At 33.0% G+C, this 21,967-nt stretch overlaps 2 protein-coding genes across 6 annotated transcripts; one reads left to right on the top strand and one right to left on the bottom strand.

Moving 5' to 3' along the window:
• The first annotated feature begins 265 nt into the window (after positions 1-265).
• LOC109180475 (mechanosensitive ion channel protein 2, chloroplastic) lies at positions 266-6,825 on the top strand. Of its 4 annotated transcripts, XM_019330085.1 has the most exons (14): positions 266-818; positions 911-970; positions 1,689-1,846; positions 2,130-2,244; positions 2,338-2,435; positions 2,539-2,652; positions 2,882-2,942; positions 3,895-4,044; positions 4,228-4,338; positions 4,622-4,789; positions 4,880-4,993; positions 5,240-5,296; positions 5,661-6,315; positions 6,364-6,825. In XM_019330085.1, the coding sequence occupies exons 1-14, from the start codon at positions 741-743 to the stop codon at positions 6,636-6,638; spliced, it is 2,214 nt and encodes a 737-aa protein (XP_019185630.1). In that variant the 5' UTR covers positions 266-740; the 3' UTR covers positions 6,639-6,825. The 4 variants fall into 4 exon arrangements, with proteins under 4 accessions (XP_019185630.1, XP_019185628.1, XP_019185629.1 ...); XM_019330083.1 differs by having other exon boundaries at positions 5,661-6,825; XM_019330084.1 differs by having other exon boundaries at positions 491-818; positions 1,692-1,846; positions 5,661-6,825.
• Positions 6,826-7,594: 769 nt separating this feature from the next.
• LOC109180477 (uncharacterized protein At1g04910-like) lies at positions 7,595-11,275 on the bottom strand. Of its 2 annotated transcripts, none has more exons than XM_019330087.1 (10): positions 11,133-11,275; positions 10,240-10,302; positions 10,072-10,153; positions 9,909-9,982; positions 9,741-9,829; positions 9,439-9,642; positions 9,043-9,262; positions 8,618-8,845; positions 8,346-8,543; positions 7,595-8,052 (listed from the first exon to the last, which is right to left on the bottom strand). In XM_019330087.1, the coding sequence occupies exons 1-10, from the start codon at positions 11,256-11,258 to the stop codon at positions 7,843-7,845; spliced, it is 1,494 nt and encodes a 497-aa protein (XP_019185632.1). In that variant the 5' UTR covers positions 11,259-11,275; the 3' UTR covers positions 7,595-7,842. The 2 variants fall into 2 exon arrangements, with proteins under 2 accessions (XP_019185632.1, XP_019185634.1); XM_019330089.1 differs by having other exon boundaries at positions 9,909-9,979.
• Between the last annotated feature and the right edge of the window lie 10,692 nt (positions 11,276-21,967).

Raw genomic sequence — 21,967 nt, 5'->3', positions numbered from 1 at the left:
AATAAAATTCTGATTGATCCAAAACAAATAATTAGATGAAGTATAATGTTCACACCAAAAAAAAAAAAAATTAAATTACAAATTATTACATAGAAACAGATTTTATTTAGTACATTACGAGATTTTTTCATTAAAATTTTGATTGTAGCATTCAGAATGAAACGCGGATCACACTCTCCTGTGTCCTTCCAATTTCCCAAACAAGTCCTAAGTAAAGGGCGGGACCCACAAAATGTAGCTCGCCGCCTTCCTATCCTATGGTTTGTATTTCATACAAACGGCGTCGTCTTTCCCCTTCCACCAACAATCTCTCTGCACGTCAAACCTCCTATTCTTTCTTGTCTTTTGCTCCACCAAGCTTTCTATTTCCTTTTGCCTCTATATTTTTCGTTTTCAGGAACGAATCCTCAATACCTTTTTTAGGTTTCCACTTTCAATTCCAATGTGTATCACTTCAATTGTTGTTATTATTTTGCCTAATTCCAGATTTTGCTGTTAAGAGTTTGGATTTTAGGTTCAGTTTTTCATAATTCTGATTCTGTAATATATATATCTATATATATCCCCTTTCCCGCCATAGCAGGGGTTAGCAGATTTCTAGGTTTTGTTAATTTATCTGGTGTCTAGGGACAAGGCTAGTTTTTCAGCTCGTAAGAGATATTTGAATTGAATACTGACTAGCGGGATTATCATCTTATGCTGCTTCTCAAGTTCTGGTGCATAATTAGTTTCTTCCTATAATGGCAGCTGTTGGCTCTTTGCAACTTCCCCATCATCTGGGAATTTGCAAGAACCATGCCCATCATCGCCGGTTTCGGGTATTCTTATTACGGAGTATTTTATATCCTTTTATGTTATATCTTTCCATGCTAGCGTCTCGGATTTTCAATTACCATGTTTGTTGTTACAGAATGAAATTGGAGGGAACAATTTGCAAAGCTTTAACACTAGGCTGTCCTCATTTGTTGTGGTATGGTTTATTTTGCTTTTTAAATTCAATGGAATGCTAAGCCTGTTTGGAGTCTTTCTTTGATGATGATGATTTGCAATCATGGTATGATGTGTGTGTTCTTGAGGACAGCATTTCATTCCTTATACAACATGAATGGTGTTGCAAAGCTTTACTACTAGGCTGCCCGCATTTGTAATGTGGACCCCTGCTGAAAATTTAAGTTTTGCCAGTGATTCCAGTCTGGTACTGAAGATATATATGATAGTGCATTTGTGTTATAGATTTGCTTGTGTCTAAGTCCAGCATTGCACTCCAATAGCTTGATAGCTAGTTTGTATTGTACTACATACCCCAATTCTCTCTGAAATTAAAGATTGTGATGAACAAGGGGAGAGAAATTAATAATTGTAATGAAACAACGATAGAAATTAACAATTATAATGCAACAAGGGGGCTTGTACACATTCATGTCTATAGGAAAGGATAGATGACAAAATTTCTTCTCACCATTCCTCTTATTTCCAGGTAAAAAATAATGATTGCATATTGTCCCAAAGAACCAAGGATAGATCAGAAGAAATGTGTGTTTTCATAGCATAGATTAATACTGTGGGCATCTGCTTTTTTGACTTGCTTGCAAAAAGGAAATGTTATCACTTTCTCTATATGTTCTTCTTTGCCAAAAATAAATGTTCTAAGGTCTTATATATATTTATACCCTATTTTACATTTTCAGCAGCGGGAATATTGGAGTCTTCACCTTTCAAAGAGATTACAAGTGGACAGACATGATCTTTGGTATAGAAACAATAGGTTTAGGTGTAATGCTTTCTTGAAACCAGGCCAGCCTGTTGACATAACATGTACAAAGAATGCCGTTATAAGAGTAACAAGGTAATTATTCTCTTACTTTGGTTTAGATGCACTATGACATATTGATGAATTGGCAGGGATTATGGTCTGGCTTATCAAGGTTATCTTTTTGTTTTTGTGGCTTTATTTTCATTCAGAGTCTACTAGCTTTTATGTAAGTCTGTTCATTGTTCATGTATTATGTATGGTGCCTTCATGTTTATGAGTCTAATTCGCCCTAGTAGGATTTGTTCATTTAGTCTTCAACTTAAGTACATCTTGGCTTGCTCCTGAATTGAATTTGTTAATGTCTTGCTTCACACAGTTGTTTACAAAACAGCCCTCTTGTCCTGAAGTTGATTCCAGCTGTTGGAATTACGGCTTTTGGGATATGGGGTTTGGGACCGCTCTTGCGCCAAAGTAGAAACCTATTTCCCCATGTAGGTCATGTGTTTTAGTTTTGTTTCTTTTGCTTTTTGAACAGTGTGGTTTAGTTTTCTATAGTTTGTGACAGTGTGCAATAATATCTACAGAAAAGTGATAGTAGTTGGGGCAAGAGTATGACATATCATGTTATGACCTATTATCTTCAACCTTTGGTGCTATGGACTGGAGCAATGCTTGTCTGCAGGTTAGCTACTTAGCTAATACAATTGAAAATATAGTTCTCATGCCAAAACATCCAATGTTTTGGTGACTAAAGAATAGTTATGCACTTTTAATTTTTCATACAGAGCAGTGGATCCTATGGTTCTTCCAACAGAAGCTAGTCAAATTGTTAAACAACGACTTCTAAATTTTGTGAGATCACTGTCAACAGTGTTAGCTTTTGCTTATTGTTTGTCAAGGTGAGTGCTGAAGTTGCTGGTAAAGCATTTCAATTCTCATACTTCTATTCTGGTGTAGAAGGTTTGTAATGATTTAAATAACTTAAGTTGCTGCTAAATTGCTAATGTCTTAGTTCTATTTCTCTATCAAGCGTTAATGCAGTGTGCGTAGCAGGTTTTTAAGAATTTAAATAACTGAAGTTGTGGTTAAATTGCTAATGTCTTAGTTCTTTATCAATATTTGATGCAGTGTGATAAAACATACGCAGAAGTTTTTCATGGAGACGAATGAGCCCTCTGATGCAAGAAATGTAATTATAAAGCTCTGCCACAATTAATAGTGTGAACTTACATGTATTGTATCCTCATAGAACTTTAATCAATCATATTGGGAATTTGAACTCTTAATCCTTGGAAATAATTGACCATGGGAAATTTTCCCATTTGCATGCAACTATGCAAGTGGAGTTCATGAATCTTAGTGCCTTCAGACATAATTAACCCTGGAAATTATCAATTATTTGTGATTTCTCTGCTCCAGAGGGCAAAGGTTTAGGGGGACAATCAGTCCATAGCAGATTGTGTTAGATGATAACTGAAAACATGGCCTATGGATAGTATTTTCTATTTGTAGAAAATGTGTTTGGTAAATTAGTTGTTTACTGTTAGGCTATTAGCTAATAACATATAAAATGACTTATAAGGATATGAGTATACTGTTTTATTTATTTAACAATTTTTCAATTTTTTATTTTAGATATAAATTTCATAATAATTTAAATTTAAAAAGTATTATTGTTGCTGTTTTAACTTTTAACAGTTGTTTCTATTTTTATTATTGATAATGATGTTATATTATAATTATGAAATTAATAGGTTTTATGTTTTACATTTCTATTTTTAAATTATTATATGAAGATAAGTTAATGACAATACTCACAATAGATGTAATTTTATCATTAGTGGGAAAAGTAGTCATTTGTTGCAATAAATAAATGCAATCTGCTAACTTGCAATGCTTACTAATTCCAACGTTTTATTTTAGCGGACTGGAGTCAATCTGCTACTGTAATTTACCCTTTATCAAATGTTCACTTTAGTGGTGTGACCATGCTAAAGTTGGTCAAATCCGCTAAAAATTGGTGAATTCATCATTTACCAAACACTCCCTTAATGATCTTTATTGATCATGAATATGTTATATTATACAGACACTGAAGTTCTATGCTATGCATTTATGGGTCTTTTTTCCTGGCTTTGCAGATGGGCTTCCAGTTTGCTGGAAAAGCTCTATATACTGCAGTGTGGGTTGCTGCAGTGTCATTGTTCATGGAGTTGCTAGGTTTCTCTACTCAAAGGTGGCTCACTGCTGGAGGGCTTGGGACGGTCTTGATCACTCTTGCTGGTCGTGAGGTGTGTTTCAATTCTTTAATTCTTCCACTTTGTTTGTAAATTTCCTTCATCCAGTTCACCTTAGAATAGGTATATATGGACATTTGGCACGAGAATTTCTTCCTTTTTTGCTTTTATTTTTTTTATTTGTTTGTTTGTGTTTTCTGATAAAGATGTTAATTCAACTCTTCTTGTGATATTCAGATCTTCACTAATTTCCTTTCAAGTATAATGATCCATGCAACTCGACCTTTTGTCCTGAATGAATGGATTCAAACAAGGATTGACGGTTATGAAGTTTCTGGAACTGTTGAGGTTTGCATTATTTGTCTTTTACTACGACCATACTATTTGATGGACTAAGACAAAAATAAGAGAGCTTTTATAATTTTGTAATGTGCTGTGTCCATTTTTGGGAAATTCTTGTGTCATTCTCTAATACATAACATACAAGCAATTTCATTTGTTGAATTGTTGTTGACTTTTGAAATTCTTTGGCATTCTCCAACACATTGCTTTCTTCTGTATGCTACATTTTTGTATTGTTAAATAAAATTTTTTCTTAGCTTTGTATATTTCCATTTCCTATTCTTGGCAGCATGTGGGTTGGTGGTCACCAACAATTATAAGAGGTGATGATCGTGAAGCTGTTCATATACCAAACCACAAGTTCAGTGTTAATCTTGTGAGAAATATGACCCAGAAAACTCATTGGCGTATAAAAACTCACCTGGCAATCAGTCACTTGGATGTCAGTAAGATTAATGTAAGTACAAGTATGTTTAATCCGAGTTGTGGCTGCTAAGCATGGGGAAAATAAGTTAATCAAACTAAGGCGATATTTCTTCTTTTGCAGAATATTGTAGCTGATATGCGGAAAGTTTTAGCAAAGAATCCTCAAGTAGAACAAAAGAAGTTGCATAAAAGAGTATTTCTAGAGAATATTAACCCTGACAACCAGGCCCTCTTGGTTAGTTTAAGCATTTCAGCATCTATATCCTGTAACATTTTCTCACTGTTGCATTCTTATTCTCTTGACCACCAAAAATGATTTACTAATCGTTTTCTCTTTCAAAAGTTTGGTTCTGTTAAGGTGCATTCTTAACACGATTCACAGGCATTTTGAACACACAGAAAATGATTCTGACTCATAATTTTTAATATTTGTTTCTTACAAGATTTGGCACTTTAGTCTCGTGTTATCTGGAATTTGCAGATCATGATATCTTGCTTTGTGAAGACCTCACACTTTGAAGAGTACCTCTGCGTCAAGGTGAGCAAACTTTCCTGCTTCCCATCCATTCCATTTCCTGTTCAAAGTTTTAATGAAGCACTTCAGAACTGAGAGTGATGGCAACATTTTCCATAGTATATTCCAAATTTTAATTCGCCAATTAAATGAGTTTATGCCAAGAAATTTCGATCCAAATTTTAAAGGTGTTTACTGGTTTGCTTAAAAAGTCAACCATGCAAGTGTTTGTCAGGGAATGGTTCTTCTTGTTGAGATGAAATGGTGAGGGAAGTTTTGCAAGGACATTACAATTATTCCTCAGACAATTTAGTATTTAGCTTGTTCGTTTGTATACGTTATGGTTTTATTGCAAGTAATATATTTATCTTCAATTTGACAAAATCAGGAAACTGTCCTGTTGGATCTTCTCAGAGTTATACGACACCACCGAGCACGATTAGCCACTCCAATCCGTACAGTTCAGAAAATATACAGTGATGCGGAGGATTTGGATAACATACCGTTTGCATCAGATTCAGTATTTAATCAAGGAGCAGCATCAAGCCGCCCACTGCTGCTTATTGAGCCTCCTTATAAGGTCAATGCGGAGGATAGGACAAAGGCCAGACCAGTGCGCGAGGTAGAAGTCAAGGGTACAGAGCGCTCAACACCTGACAACAAGGCTGATTCTAAAGCCCGAGAAACGCCAGCATCCAGCTCTAACGCAAATGACATATCAACATCTGACTCAAAGGTTGGTCAAGTTTCAAATGTTGATATCAAAGAGGACCATAAAGTTATAGCCAAGACTTCTTCATCTGATCACAACAAGCTGGGGAGTAAGGTGACTGTGAAAACAACCTCAAAGGTGGCCTCCAAACCTGACCAGAAGTCAGCTGAGGTGTCAAGTTCTGATTCCAGTGATCCACTAGAGAACCCAAGCAACAAGCAACCTAAGAAAGGAAACCTCGAAAATGTTTCCTTGCCCAATACCGACAATTCCTCATTGTTGCCAGAAGACTCGAGAGAGAAAACAGATACTGTGCCATCAACTTCTCAATCTAAAAGAGGGGATGAGAAAACAGACAGTATCCCATCGACTTCTCAACCAAAAAGAGGGGATGAAAGACCATTAGCCGCCTCACAGTCATCCTCATCAAAACCCGCCCTTGAAGAGAATATAGTCCTCGGTGTTGCCTTGGAGGGTTCAAAGAGAACCCTTCCTATCGAAGAAGGGATGGAGCCACCACCAAATCCAGCAGAAGCAAAAGAATTGGCCATGTCTCGTAATAGTAATGGTTCGGTAGAAAAGGAAAAAAAGCAACAGAATCAGCGTTCAAGTAATCATCCAGGCTCAGGTGATCAGTTGGGTCATCTGGAATGATTAAATGTTATGTCCTATTGATCCCTTTCAATAGATTTATAAACACCAATCCTACATATATACATACAGAATTTATTGATATTTTTAAAATTTTGTAATTAGTTAATTTTATATTGCACATGATGATGTGTTTGGTAAACCTCCCTTAAGGTTCAGGCTAACTGAAAAAGTGTAAATCATTTGACTATTTAGTGTTTTGTCGGGTTGTTAATTTTATATTCCACATGATGTTTTTGGTAAACCTACCCTAAGGTTTAGGCAAACTGAAAAAGCTAAAATCATATATTCAAACCCTAAAGCTCAAACTATATTTAGCTATAAACAAATATTTAGATTCTAAATATATGAATCATGGGTAAGATATGCACACATAATATATTATACTCCGTACTATTATAGCATACTATACAACTACTATTGTAGTAACTTTCGATCTTCATATACGACTTTACGCTCTTGATTTGCATAAATAAGTGAAAGTCTTTAAGAGATTGTTTGGTAGCCAAAGATATAAAAATTTACTAAGTATTTATTTGTCATTTTTTAGCATTAGAAAACTTAAGAGATTGTTTGGTAGCAAAGATATAAAAGTTTATTTATTTGTCATTTTTAGCATTAGGAAAATTTAACTCAAAAGGGTAACTCAAGTGACAAATGAACATTTTTGTGAGTTTCGAGAATAATCCAATTTTGATTCTTTCAACTTTCAAGTAACAATTCCTTTTGGACCAGCTCCCATGCCTCCTGAAACAAATGGGGACTACTCCTGAAATAACCTAAATTTAACTCTCACAAGTGACAATTCCTCTTGGACCAACTCCCGTGCCTCCCAGAACAAACATAAATTTGTAGTTTACACCAACAAAAGCATTAGGAAACCTTACCGAAGGTAACATTCACTAATTTTCTCAGTAAAATTGTTATATGCAAACTCAACAGGTAGTAATGAAATTATATTAAATATATAAATCTACAAAGCTCTCTATTCATGAAATAGTTGTGTATATATGTCATGACAGCAATAAACCTAAGCATGGTACACATCATCTTCCACCCCCAAAACTTAAATAATGAAGTGATATTCCTATATAGATGAACAAAGATGGGGGGGTGGCTTTTTATTTCCAACTAATACAATGCACAAACAATTGTTTCCAATCCCACATATATATAAAGAGTATCATAACCCCACACATCACCAGCTTCAAGCATTGCACATGCAATCAGGGGCAGGATATGTGTAGAGAGATTTAGCGGGTTTGCGGAGGCGGATCTCGCCTTGTCGGTTCGCGTGCCCTTCGATCACGGCGTCTTGGAACTCTGGCCACGTTAGATTTTTGTTCAGGAAGAGTTGGCCTAGGAGTTGCATGTTGGGCCTTATGGTCTTCAAGTTATGGTACGTTCGATGTCCCACCTGTAGTAAATTGCAGATCGAGTGATGAGAGATTCTCAATCTCAGGGGTCCCAAAACCCCCATTGAAAAACATGTTTTCTTTGTCATCATACAATTCACGAGTCGGTCCACTGGGAAACCAATGAACTCAAACATCATAAGATTCAATAATTCACAAGAAAACAAAATGACATCTCAACTAAAAGGTTAAGCTGATAGTTGGATTGCACATTAATGGTTATATGCTCAACAACCCACACTAGGTGTTGTTTTATTTGCAGATAAGTCGGTGAAGAGATATATCAAGTGCTTACCATTGCGTTGTGCATATTTCCGGGTGATGCAGAAATGAAAATATCGCTGTGCATACCGACATAGTAATCAACTGCAGCTAGTAAGGAAGCCTTTCCTTTAATTTCACCTCTTTCCTCTGAAGAGGCGAGGCTCTTCTTGTTCTCCATCAGTGGAAACAATCGTCTCAAGGCTGATATCCGGGCTGCGCCACCGTAAACCTGAAAATCGAAACAGTATCAGCAAGGGCAAAATAACATTTATAGTCATATCGGGGGGTGTTGTTGTTGGAGACCTTGTGGGAAGCAAGATATAAGCGGGTGTTGTTGTCAAAGCCTAAAGCTGCCAGCAATAATCCAACTTCTTCGGGGGTCAGCGGGCACCGCCCCTGACTCCTCAACTCCTCGTCGGTGAATTGAGAGTTCAGCACTCTTCCCTGCCAATATATCTGTCGGTACTTTGCTAGCGAGAGTTTCTCGGCCTTACCCCCACCGAAATCACAAGCTGAATGGGCAGCCATATCCTGAAAAGCAATGCCAGCTTTAATAATCTCGAAGAAAGTAGGTTACAATAACATATCTATCTAGCTGAATTTTCTTATCAGAATTGTTTCACTCCCGTGGACGTATGCACATTGCCTAACCATGTAAATCTTGTCTTCTTTACCTTTTTGTCATTATTATTGTTTCTTGTTCTTGTTAATCTCAACATTTTTACTACCTTATCAAAGCGGAGGTGAACCGCCACAAACTTCTGAGGCCCTTCGTCTTTGCTAGCAGGATATCGGAGGCGATGAATAAGAGCATCTCCGAGGGCTCTGATATGCGGTACGAAAACTAATGCTCGAAAGTTTACTTTGCAGCGTAGATGCTGGATATCCTTGGGCATGTTGTCAAATGCCAATCGGTGAGAAAACGGTGCAATTGCCGCGATTCCATAACTGATGCATTTACGAAATTTAACAAATCAATCCCAGGAATCGAAGCATGTGCTCCATCTCAACTAAAACCTTAAGCAGATAGTTGGATTGCACATTTATGTTTTATATATATTGCTCAACACGGTACACATAACACATGTAAACGATCATAACAAAAATGAATTATCTTAACTGACCTTCGAAGGACGGGCAGCACGTTCTCCGAGTACCAGTTTGCAGAAGCATGAACCGGTGCTGTCTTGATTCTAGTCGGTCGAATAGCCGTAGAATAATACTCCCTCGTGCTCCACGAAAACTCATCAGGCAACTCCTTTACTATAGAGATATCGTCTTTCAAAACCTCGATGAAATGATCGACATCAAAGATATCCATGAAGGAGCTGCAGCAGGGCCACAGAAAAGTTCAATTGTTTGAAATTGTCGCAAATTTATGACTCATCAATAACTCGTACTCTCAACATATTATGAACACGCAAACCTCGAATCTTGCCAAACTGGATTTACTTCCAAATAAGGGATCACGAGCGTAGCGTTCAGAATTTTCGCAACCGCAACTGCATCGCATATCTGTAAAATCGAAGCGTGTAGACATATAATTATTGTCATCCAAGTCGAGTATTCTTAGAAAAGACCGTAATAAACATACCCCCATTCTCTGTTGATTCAATCCTCCATCGAGGAACACCTGAAGATATCCCTCTGATTTTTCAGAGAACTCTGCTCGAGAACGAACAGTTAATTAGCTCGGTTTTGATGTAAATAGTTTAAATTGAACTGAAAATAAAACGTAACAGATTTGCACGACTCACTGGAGAAAAGACCCGAATCAGGAACGGGTTTCCATCCTTGGTTGGCCAAGGGCATCCATATTTCAGCTTTTTCTTCAGGGGTCTAACAGTACCAAATAAAACGGTCCAAAAATAATTTCACAAACCGAGCTTTCTTTGCAAAAATTAACTAGAGAAGAAGTTACTCACAGTTTCACGTTGCAGAGCACTTTTGAAAAGGCTCGAGTGCCTGGGTTTTGCGATAATCGATTCCTGGAAACAACAATCGCGACTCAAACTATGAATGAACTGAGGAAATTAAAGTATCCAAATCCAACCCAATGGCAAAAAAATCTAAACTTTTACTGCCTCATAGAAGCATTGATATATACAGCAACAAAAGCATTCTCCTCAATTAATTCGATCCTTCGGGACCAAATCTATTCCAGTCCAAATACACAATACTGGACCCAAGTCAACAGATCCAACTAACCAAATCCCATACTTTTAACGGCAAATACTTGCCAACACAAAACACTTAGCCGGTCAACTATGCCAAATCATAAGAAAACATCATTTTTTTAATCCTAGTATATCTGCTCAAGTCTCTCAGCAATTGCCACCCAAGAATATCAGACATCAAAAGTACCAAGATTCAAATTAAATTCTTTCCCTAACTGCCTAATTAGAATGACACCCAAATTAAATTCTCCAGTTCCTTTCTACTACTATCAGTAATAATTATAGCTAGATTTCACAATTCCAAGAAATAGAAATGGCCAAATGAGAACTTTCAAAAGGGATTTAATTAGCAGTACAAATAGAGAAATATGCTCAAAAACTCATAAAAACCAAATCTTTTTCACAAAAATAGAATAAATGAACAATTTTGTCCATCTAAAGTTCACAAGATAACATTTTTCTCTTAATAGTATGCCCAGATGGCCACCCCTTTAATCATACTTTTTCTCCCTGCAACCATTTCTGCTTCATCTCAACAGTACCCACTTTATTAGAAAGGTAAAACAGGATAGAAGGACCAATAAAAACACTTAGGAAGAAAGTTGGAAACAGTAATACCAAAAAAAAAAAAAAAAAATTACCGAGAGAATGGAAGGTGAAGCATAGATGAAAGTAGTGAAAAGGGTAGGAAAGAACGCTGGTAGAAGCAGCAGCAAAAGAGCAGCCATGGCTCCCCCTCTAGAGGTGAAGCCTCCATAAATCCACATGGTGGTCGGTGATGGTGGTCGGTGGTGGTGGTCGGCACTGGGTGGCGGTGGCGGTGGCGGTGGTGTTGAAGAGTTGAAAGAATCCCTGAGATCTCAAAGGGACTTAAAAAGAATTATTGAGTGAGTAATCTAAGGATCTTTAAAGGGAAAGAAGCAGCACATTTCATGGAGGAGGAGAGAGAGAGAGAAGAAGGCAAAGCAAATACTGTTATAAATCATTATTGTGATTATCAACCTCAGTAAAAGCAGCTCACATGGGGCACTTATCTCCGTACATCCCTCCTCTATAGTCTATACATACACACATACATACAATTTTACTATACACATATACCACCTAGCACCTAAGAACAACAAATTAGCTTACATATGCACTGATTAATTTACATTCATTTCATTTCCCCTCATTCTTCTTGTAGCCTTGTATGCAAGAATATTAAATCCTTGTAATTATCCCACATCCCCATCTTTAAACAATACTTTATTTCTATCCTTTCAAATAAAGAATCAACATTTATACATCTCACATCAAATAATGAATCAATACTAAAGTAAAATAGTACTATAACACATAATGTACATTAAAATATAAATCACTTAATCTAGTTTCAAAATTCAGTCAATATAGTTTCAAAATTCAGTATTAAAAAATATATTTTTACACAATTCACTGAACTTTATGAACGGACCACTCAAACACATAAAAAGGTATATCGAGATAATTTATTTTTTACTTTAATTTTAATTTATGAAAAAGTCTATAACCAGTATTTTGAGATATATTTGGATTTTATATGATGACCCTAATCAGCAAAAGATTACGAGAAAATAACTGATTTAAATAATATAATAATAATTGTGATTTTTATTTTTAAAACTAATAAAATAAGGATTTTACTATACTTATGATTTATGAGTGCAAAGTTAGTCTAAAAAGTGTAGAATAGTCCGTAGGTGAGGCAAAAGAGTCAAAGAGAAACAACGGCTAGATTGATAAAAACAAGTGCATGACAGGAAGCGATGTCGTCGGCTTTATGTACGTGGCAAGATGTGAGGTAAGGGGAAATGCTTTTTTTAATGTAAGGATTATTATCTCGTGAATTTTAAGGCTAAAAGTGATAGCTTTATGGGTTTTAGGCATGCATTTGCGGTGGCGGTGAGTACAGTAATGGCGGATGGATGGGAAAGAGAAAGCAAAAAAAGGGGGTTTGGATTGTTACTTGTTAGTTGGGCGTTTATTAAATGCGCCAGTTGTTATTAGGTTGGTGGCGCTGGCGGGAGAGATATATTGCGCTTTACAGCCTCGTTTCTGGCCACCGACACTATTCTCCGTCTCCACCGCATAAATATTAATATTAGATTAGATAAGATCAGATTTGATTAGATGCTCTTTAATGGCGTCCAATATAATTTAATTGGTATCTAAATTATTCCTTCACACATAAAATAACACGCAGCTGTATGATTGGAAGGAGGGAATTAAGGAGAAATAAATTAAAGTCCTTAACTAGTGGAAGGGGGGATGTGGGACCAATGAGCATGAATTAGATATGACTAGAAGTATAATGTAAATTAGTACAAATAATGTACTTGGCACTAAGTATAAATACAAATATTTGACCGACCGACAAGTTCCGAATTGGGATTGGGTTTTCATCCTCCCACATCTAATAATGAGTTTTAGTCATGTAATCATAAATTTTAGTCTTCATTTTTATTTTCTGACATGACAAATAATATTTTATTATGTATATTAAGAATTTATGAGAGGAAATATAAGTTATAAGTAAAAAGTAAGAATCTATATAGTATTTTCTTGTAATATTTGTAGTGGAAAAAAGCTAGTAGGCCAGCTACTTTCATACAACTAACGGCGCCTTTCGCGTTCAGAATTATAATTTCATTTCTGTTTAATTTCACTATCGGGTGTACTAAAAAACCAAAAATACTATCAAGTAAATTTTATGATTTAGTTGAAGGGAATTGAAATTTTACAAAATTTTAATTCCTTTATTTTGTAAAATTTCAATATTCAATATTCATACTAAACTTGTATTACGATATAACATAACTAAAAATGTTCAAGTCAATAATCAATTGAGTTCAACTAATATATAAAACTTGATATAGAGTTTAATTTTTAATTTTGATAATATAAATAATGTATAACTTTAAGTATAAACAAATAAGTTATGTTTAAATAAGTAATACAATGTAGAAAATATAGAATATGGCGATAAGTAAAAGAAAATGATAATGAATATAATTATAGTAATGAATAAATATGTAAGTAGATAATTGTGAGAATGTGGTATAGTGATATATAACCAAATAGATAATAAATGATTATGTTTTCTATTTATAAAATTATTTTCTATTTTCAAAACGAAAAATTGTGCTATTAAACATGTTTTTCGTTTTCTGTTCTTAAATTCTCCGATTTTTTAAAGAAAATTGTAAAAAAATTTGAGTTAGTAAACGTGCCTAAAATTTTAATGTTTCACGTTTTTTTTTTTTAAATAGATATAATGTCAAGACAAAAATATTCCTCACATAATTATTGATATTTTATATTACGGAGTATAATTTAGGATTTATTATATTATTATAATAACACTAAATTGATTATAAAAATTAATAAAAGTTTATGAGTTTTTTTATATAGACTTTTATATACTCTTATAAGCTTACAAAAGTTTAAATCGACTCTATGAAAATTAATAAAAATTTATTAAAATCTATTATTTTAAAAATCTACAAAAGTCATGATTAAATATATTCCCCAATAATTATTTAATTAGAAATAATTATAATGTCTTGTAAGCCTAGATGATATGGCTACATTTCACAATTTTACACTTTGACGGGATCCTCATTCTAGTAACTAGTAAGGACAACTCTAACTATACTTTGACTGGACCATCATTCTGAACTTGCAAATGAACATTTAGATGAGCGGAACCTCTTGAACATCCTTGCCCCTTCCGTCAGTGACATTCCCACCTCCGAGTGGAGGCCCGACGGAGGATCTGGCACCGCCTGCATGGCTGGAGACAAGAACGTAAAGAATAAAAGATACCTAAAATATTGATGATAAAATAAAAAGGAGTTTCTTTTTTTTTTTCTTCAAATGTGAATACATCATAAAATACAACTAATCTGGTTAAGCATGGTCAAATCTTATTCAAAATGCAATCCTCTAAACACATTACTATATGCATATGAATTCGAATTCTCGTATGTGTGGTTTCTTTATATATATATATATATATATATATATATATATATATATATATATATATATATATACCAGGACTATGTGGTCTAATGGTACCCGGGTTGGACTTCCGTTTGGAAGGTTGTGAGTTCAAGCCTCAATGGAGGCGTTTGTGTTTCAGTAGGTTGAGAAAGTATATGAACAGATACTACAATGTAATAGAAGCTAGTAACATTCAATATATATATATATATATATTATTGTTGGTATATTTGATAATTTGACCAGTTAAAATTATTATAAATTTTTAATTTAATATAGAATCATCAGTTGTATTGGTATCATTAAATCAATAGAATTAGAATTAGGTGAAATGTTTAATATATGCTCAATTATTGCTTAGAAGAATAAAAAACTAACATAAACATTTGGAAAATCGTAATCAGGTGGTCACCTCATGAAAGACCTTGCAGTCAAAAGATGAGGTGTGTCACATCCCATTTGTCCCATGCTGATCAGTGGAGAATAATTTTGGACAACTTTTTATGCTTAAGCTGTTTATAAATATGAAATAGTATTTATTATTATTATTATTATTATTATTATTATTATTATTATTATTATTATTATTATTATTATAAACCATACATAATGCAATTATGCAAAGGATCACGAGCATATCTCGTCCTGTCTTTGTCTTCTACAATCCAATCCGTATGCTATACTTGGTATACATTCTCAATGCTACTATGTTGTAAACTTAGATATAAAATTGATAATTAACATTAACTTTTGTCTTTTAACATTAACATTCGTGTCACTAATTTATAAAATATTATATACATTTATAAAAATTTCAATTTAACTAAAATTTTAACATTGATTATTAATATTGCACAATTATTTTTACGCATAGTCGCATAGCACATAAAAAACTAATATAGATAATAAATAACAAAATTTGAATAGTGCCAATTGACCCACGGTAAAGCATAGCTAGCTCCGACCTGAAATGTGATTATATTTTACTTGTTTTCTTTTTCTAATTAGAGGTAAATTAGGTTAAAAATAGTTAGGTAAATACTTTGCACCTAAAAGAAAAATGATAAAATGAAGAACTAGATTTTCTCATTTAATTTATAGCGTTATTTGTAATAAACAAAAATAGAATAGATATATGATAATTTGTTACTTTAAGAAATCAGTAAGTATAACTTGGTATTGATGCAATTTTTGACTATATATATATATATATATATATATATATATATATATATATATATATATATAAATACACCAAAACTGATAAATGTTTAAAAACCAAACCTAAAAGTTCACAAACCTTTCACTTTCTCAACTTTAACAACAAACTTCTTGTACAATTCTATTTTTTTTTTTTTTAAGTTAGACGTCAAAACGACGTCGTTTTTACATCCGTATGCATCATGCATGGTGCATGCATATCATAACGATCCGAAAAAAGGGATGTGGGTTTGGATGTTAACTAATCCAAAGCCCAATAGTTGTCAATTTCATGTTATCAACCTGGACAATTTGTCAGGTCCATTGTTGGGCCATTACTTATATATTGTCATATTGATATTATATTAGGTTATCCTTAGAGTAAGCCCATCAGTGAATCTTGCAATAATTATATCATGGGTACGGGTTCATCTTGTAAGGTGGATCTAAATTTAAAATACACAATTTACATACTGAATGTTCACAATTTACACTGTGAAATTTAGTATGTAAATTATGAATATTTAGTATGTAAAATTGTAAACATTTAATATGTAAATTGTGAACATTCAATATGTAAATTGTGTTGGACACAGGTCCACTTTATAAGGGGGACCCGGGTCTACATAATAATTTGCCTGAATCTTAGAGGGGTGTATTCAATCATGACTTTTGTAGAGTTTTAAAAACTTTTAAAATGATAGATTTTAATAAACTTTGATTGACTTTCATAAAGTCGTTCAAAATTTTTTAAAACTTTATAAGACTCTATAAAAGTCTATATAAAAAATATTTATAGACTTTTGTCAACTTTTTATTTTTAAAAAGTCTACAAAAGTCATTGAAATTCTAAATTTAATACATCCTTACAAACTTTCAATGATTTTGATTCTTATCATTTACAATTTTCTTACAAAAATTTATAATATATCATAAAATTCTTCTTATTATATAGTTCTTCACCCATATCAACATTCTCAATATTATTATTTTTATCCATAGTATGCTGAGACTTATATGCTAATTACTTATATATATTATTAATAAACATCAACAAAAAAAAAACTATTTCATTATAAATTCATAACAATATTGAACAATAAAATTTATAATAAAAGACTTGATTAAATAAAAGAGTTAATTCCAGCAATGGTCCTCCGACTATATTGATTTTTCAAAATTAGTCCTTGACTTTTAATTTGGACACTTTAGGTCCCTTGACTTTCAATTTCTTTCCGATTGAGGTCCTTTCGTCAGAATATGGTTAATTGAATTTTAAATGAAGGGGTAAACTCATCATTTCACCTGCCTATGTATTATTCTTAGTATTTCTCCATTGTATACGCGATATATATGAAGATAATCTTAGTCGAAACCCTAAAATGTTCCTCGTCGTTCCCCATTTGCTGACTACTCGTGTATGCGTTCTTTTATTATTGAGATGTTTACAAGGTATAACAGTGAAATACGAAGGGAGAAATACGAAGAATAATACATAGGCAGATGAAAGGATGAGTTTACCCCTTCATTTAAAGTCTAATGAACCGTATTCTAACGAAAGGACCTCAATTTGAAAGAAATTGAAAGTCAAGGGACCTAAAGTGTCCAAATTAAAAGTCGAGGACTAATTTTGGAAAATCACTATAGTCGGAGGACCATTGCTGGAATTAACTCTTAAATAAAATATTTAAAAATATAATTATAAGTTGCATAAAATAAAAAAATAAAAATCTAATATTAATAATATATATAAAATTATACTTGATATATTGCTAGGCATCACGCAAAGAACTATTGTTTGCAATAGCAATTTGAGACTGCAAACAACAACAAGGTGCTACTGTTTGCAATCCCAAATTGTTGTTGCAAACAGTAATTCGCTATTCATAGTAACCTAGTGTTAAAAAGGGGGGGGGGGGAATATATATTACGAATATAAACATAAAAAGAATAAAAATCAAAATATATAAGTATTTATATGAATATTATGAAACATATACTAAAATTTGACGATGAAAAAATAATATTATTTCAAATTTTTAGATGAAGATTCTAAAGTCTATGAGAGAGAGAAAAATTGGTAGAGTTTAGGTATGAGGAAAATATAGGATAATGAAGAAAAAAATAATTTTATTGAATTTAAATAGGAAGAAAAATAGAGTTTAAATAGAGAGAAAAAACATTCAAAGTTGTTAGAAAGAAAATTTGAAATCTTGGGGTTGATGGTTGGATTTTAACTATTTATATTTGAGAATGAAAAGTCTACAAAAGTTTTAAAATTAAAAAGTCTACAAAAATTCATAACTTTTTGAATACCACATGACTTTTAAAACCTCTTTAAAAGTCGTAATCGAATACCACACGACTTTTAAAGACTCTTTAAAAATCTTGATTGAATACCGCCTAACTTTTAAAGACTCTCTAAGGGGGTGTTTGGTTGGATGGAAAACATTTTCCATGGAAAATGTTTTCTTCAAAGTGAAGGAAAATGTTGATTTATGTTGTTTGGTTGGATGGAAAACATTTTTCATTGGAAAATGGATTCCTCAAAGTTGAGGAAAATGAATTCTTTGTAAAGGGGTGGGATTTTGTTTTCCACAAGGATTGGAAAGAAAAATAACATGAGTGTACCATTTTACCCTTATGAAAATTTCTTAATTACATAAACACCTATTTATTCATTCATCTTTTTAAGGGCATATTGGTCTTTATATTCATTATTCCTTATCTTTCTAAACCCAACCAAACAATGGAATTCATATTCTCAGTAATTTTATTTCCACCAACCAAACAATTGAATCAATTTTCCTGGAATTTATTTTTCATGGAATTTTAATTCCATTTCCCTTCAAATATTTTCCAGCGAACCAAACGAGTTGTTAAAAGTTTGAATTGAATACCTCCAAACTTTTAATGTTTATAAAAGTCTTTAAAACTCTATGAAAGTCATGATTGAATACATCCCCTTTAGTGTAGTTTTTGAAGAAGCATGATTGAGGTTGAGGAGAGAGGGTGAGAAGATAGATTATTTTGCCTTCCCTGCAAAGCTCTTATTTTGTGCAGGAGAAGAAAACAAAAATTGCTTGGAGCACACTACGAGCTCTCTGTCATTTGACCATTGGTTTTTTTTTTTTTAATTGTCATATTTTTTTTCCTTTTCTTTTCTCTTCCATTCTTCTCTCTCTTCCATTTGGCTTCCTAAAATAGTGTGCAAAAAACAAACAATTGGAGATGCTCTTATCACTAAAATATTTTCTCAGTTTCAAAAGTGGTCATACTTCCAAATCATTACATTTTTGAAAGGCCAAATTATTACATTTGTAATTCGTTTACTATTTTCTCTACACCCTTGTAATGTCAACTCACTTCCAAAAAAATGGTGCAAATTTCACATCACATTAAAAATGATTATCTTTCATCAATGTTATTATTATTGAAATTATTAAAATGATTTAAAAAAGGTAACAAAGACTCTCTCCCCACTCATGACATTGTACTTTTTTTCTCACTTTTCAAAACTTGCAATCCTTCTAACCTTCTTCCCTAAAGGTTGAAATCCCAACCACAATGGCATCCCACACCCCGGCCCGATAGGTTGAATTCTCAACCACAATGGCACCCCACACCCCGGCCCGATAGAGCATATGTGATAATGTAAATCATGGTAACTCAGTTGAACCACAAAGACTAGACCTTTGCTTACTGCGCACAAGGAGTTTCCCTCACTTTGAGAGGTTGCTTTCACAGTACTACTGCTGGTGAGACTCGATCTCTGGTCATTCTTCTCAAATTTCACTCTTATGACCAATTGAGCTGCCCATGCAGACAACTTACGATCCTTTCTAAGGACATCCACATCGATGATTTCTTCTAAATTGCAAAGCTGATGTGAAATTATTTTATTTTTCATTTTTTATATTTTTTAGTGATTATCTGTAGCAATTCTAATATGCATAATTGCATTTGTTGCAATTTGCCTGTCAGAATTGCAACGACAATTTTGACAATTTTTATATTTATTATTATTATTATTATTATTATTATTATTATAAAAATAATTTTTTTAATACATTGATGTGATAGTAGGGTTATTTTTAATTTGAAAGCGGAAAAAGAATTGCATGAATAAAAAGTAAATAGTGAATAATTACAATTTTTGTAATGTGACGTTTGAAAGTGAAAGGAAATTGTATGAGTGCGGATAACGTAAATCTTACCATGATTGCAAGTCACATCATATTTTTTTTAAAAAAAATATTTATAAATAGTAAGCCATGTCACTTTAAAAGGGAATAAATTTTAAAGATAAGGATAACTTTTGGGAATCTCCCACCTATACCTTCTTTATCAATATTTACCAATGCTCACATTGTCACATGTGCCTTTAAAAAACTTAAATAATCAATAATTCATTGTACATAATATGATTTTTTTTAATTGTTGAATGTAATAATTAAGAGAAATTTTATAAGATTGTAAAACATGTTAATTGGGAAATTGACATGTATGTGAATTTGATGGATTATAAAGTAGATCGAATGGTAAGTGTGGCTTTTCTCGATTCATGCGGATCTATCGCCATCCCTGATTCATTATATTAGGCTTCTCAAGCGATACAAAAGTAAGTGTTGTACATCCTGGTGAGAGGATTTATTGTGCGTAGTAAACAAAGGTCTAATCTCTATAATTCAATTGAATTTCTATGATTTACATTCTCTCAAATATTTTTTTAGATCAGAGTGGGGAGGACCCTTGGGATTGGGAATTCAAGCTTTGGAAAGTAAGTGTTGTACGTAGGATGTGAATTAGGTGAACTTTTCAGTATGATTTAATGTTGGCCAACGACCAAAATGTCCCCACTAACATGTGGAAATCAGGCAATTTATTAATTACTCCAAATATATATATATATATATATATATATATATATATATATATATAGAGGCGAGTTCAGGTGTGGCGATTTCTTACGGTATGACAATACCAATAGTTTAACAAATATGCACCATCAATGTTAGGAAAATACACCACACAAAACAGAGTAAACAGAGCCCCGCATCACCAAACACACACCATTAGGTGTGAGAAAAAACACCATACACTGTTCGAAAATACACCATTGGGGGTGGTGAGTTATATGGTGTATTTTTTTGAGTCTGTTGTGTATTTTGTGATGTTTTATTGCATTTCATTGTGGTGTATTTTTATTACACTGTTGGTGCATATTGTTAACACTGTTGGTGTATTCTGGAATTCCACCGCACCGCCGCACAGTAAGACCTCGTCGCATTTGAACTTTATTCAATATATATATGGGAGAATGACACTTTTTCCCCTTGTGTTATATACCTATAGCATTTTTCCCCCCTAAATTATTGTAGTGGCTGTTTTTCCCCCCTGAAATGTTAAATGGACATATTTACCCTTAAACTAAATATTTAATTTATTTTTTTTCTCCAACAAATTATGACCATAATTTGGTTCAAACCAAACAAACACTATAGCAACCAAACCAAAATATTCCAATTACAATTTAGAATCGAAATTCGATATTTAGAGTTTATTAAAATCGTGAACCGGAACGGATGGTTCATGTTCCGAACTGAAAAAATAAAATACATTTATTGTTGAATTTAGACTATTTTAAAATAAAAAATAAGATTTTAAAATAAAGACGGTTCAAAATCGCGAATCGAATCCGGAACCGCCGGTTCACGGTTCAAGATTCAATTTTTTTGATACATAATTTTAATAAATTGACATTTAAATATTGGGTTCTAGATTTGAATTATAACCGAAAACTATTAATTCGATTGCTTTAGTATTCGGTTCAATTCAAACCGATCCGTGGTCATCCCTACGTATACGCAATAATTTGTTAGAGTAGTAAAATAAATAAAATGTTTACTTTAAAGGTATAAATGTCAATTTAATATATCATGGGGAAAAAGCACCACTTTTAGAATAATTAAGGGGTTAATGTGCTTACCTAAATAATTGAGGGAGAAAAAGTGCTATAAGTATATAACTCAGGGGCAAAAAGTGCCATTTTCCCTATATATATATTTATATTTATATTGAAAACTACTCCAAATATATACTAAGCAAGTAAGCATAGCATTGCCTCACGCATTTTTTTTTGAATGTCTACAAATAGATAATTGTAAAGTGAAATTTTTTTAAAAATATTTTTATCATTGTTTCTCAATTCTCATCATTAAAAGTTAAAATACATAATAAGATAGTATTT

This window comes from Ipomoea nil, unplaced genomic scaffold (genome assembly GCF_001879475.1).
Source record: "Ipomoea nil cultivar Tokyo-kokei standard unplaced genomic scaffold, Asagao_1.1 scaffold1026, whole genome shotgun sequence".
Lineage (NCBI taxonomy): Eukaryota > Viridiplantae > Streptophyta > Magnoliopsida > Solanales > Convolvulaceae > Ipomoea > Ipomoea nil.
The sequence above is the reverse complement of the archived record's forward strand: the minus strand, read 5'-3'. Positions and strand labels throughout refer to the sequence as shown.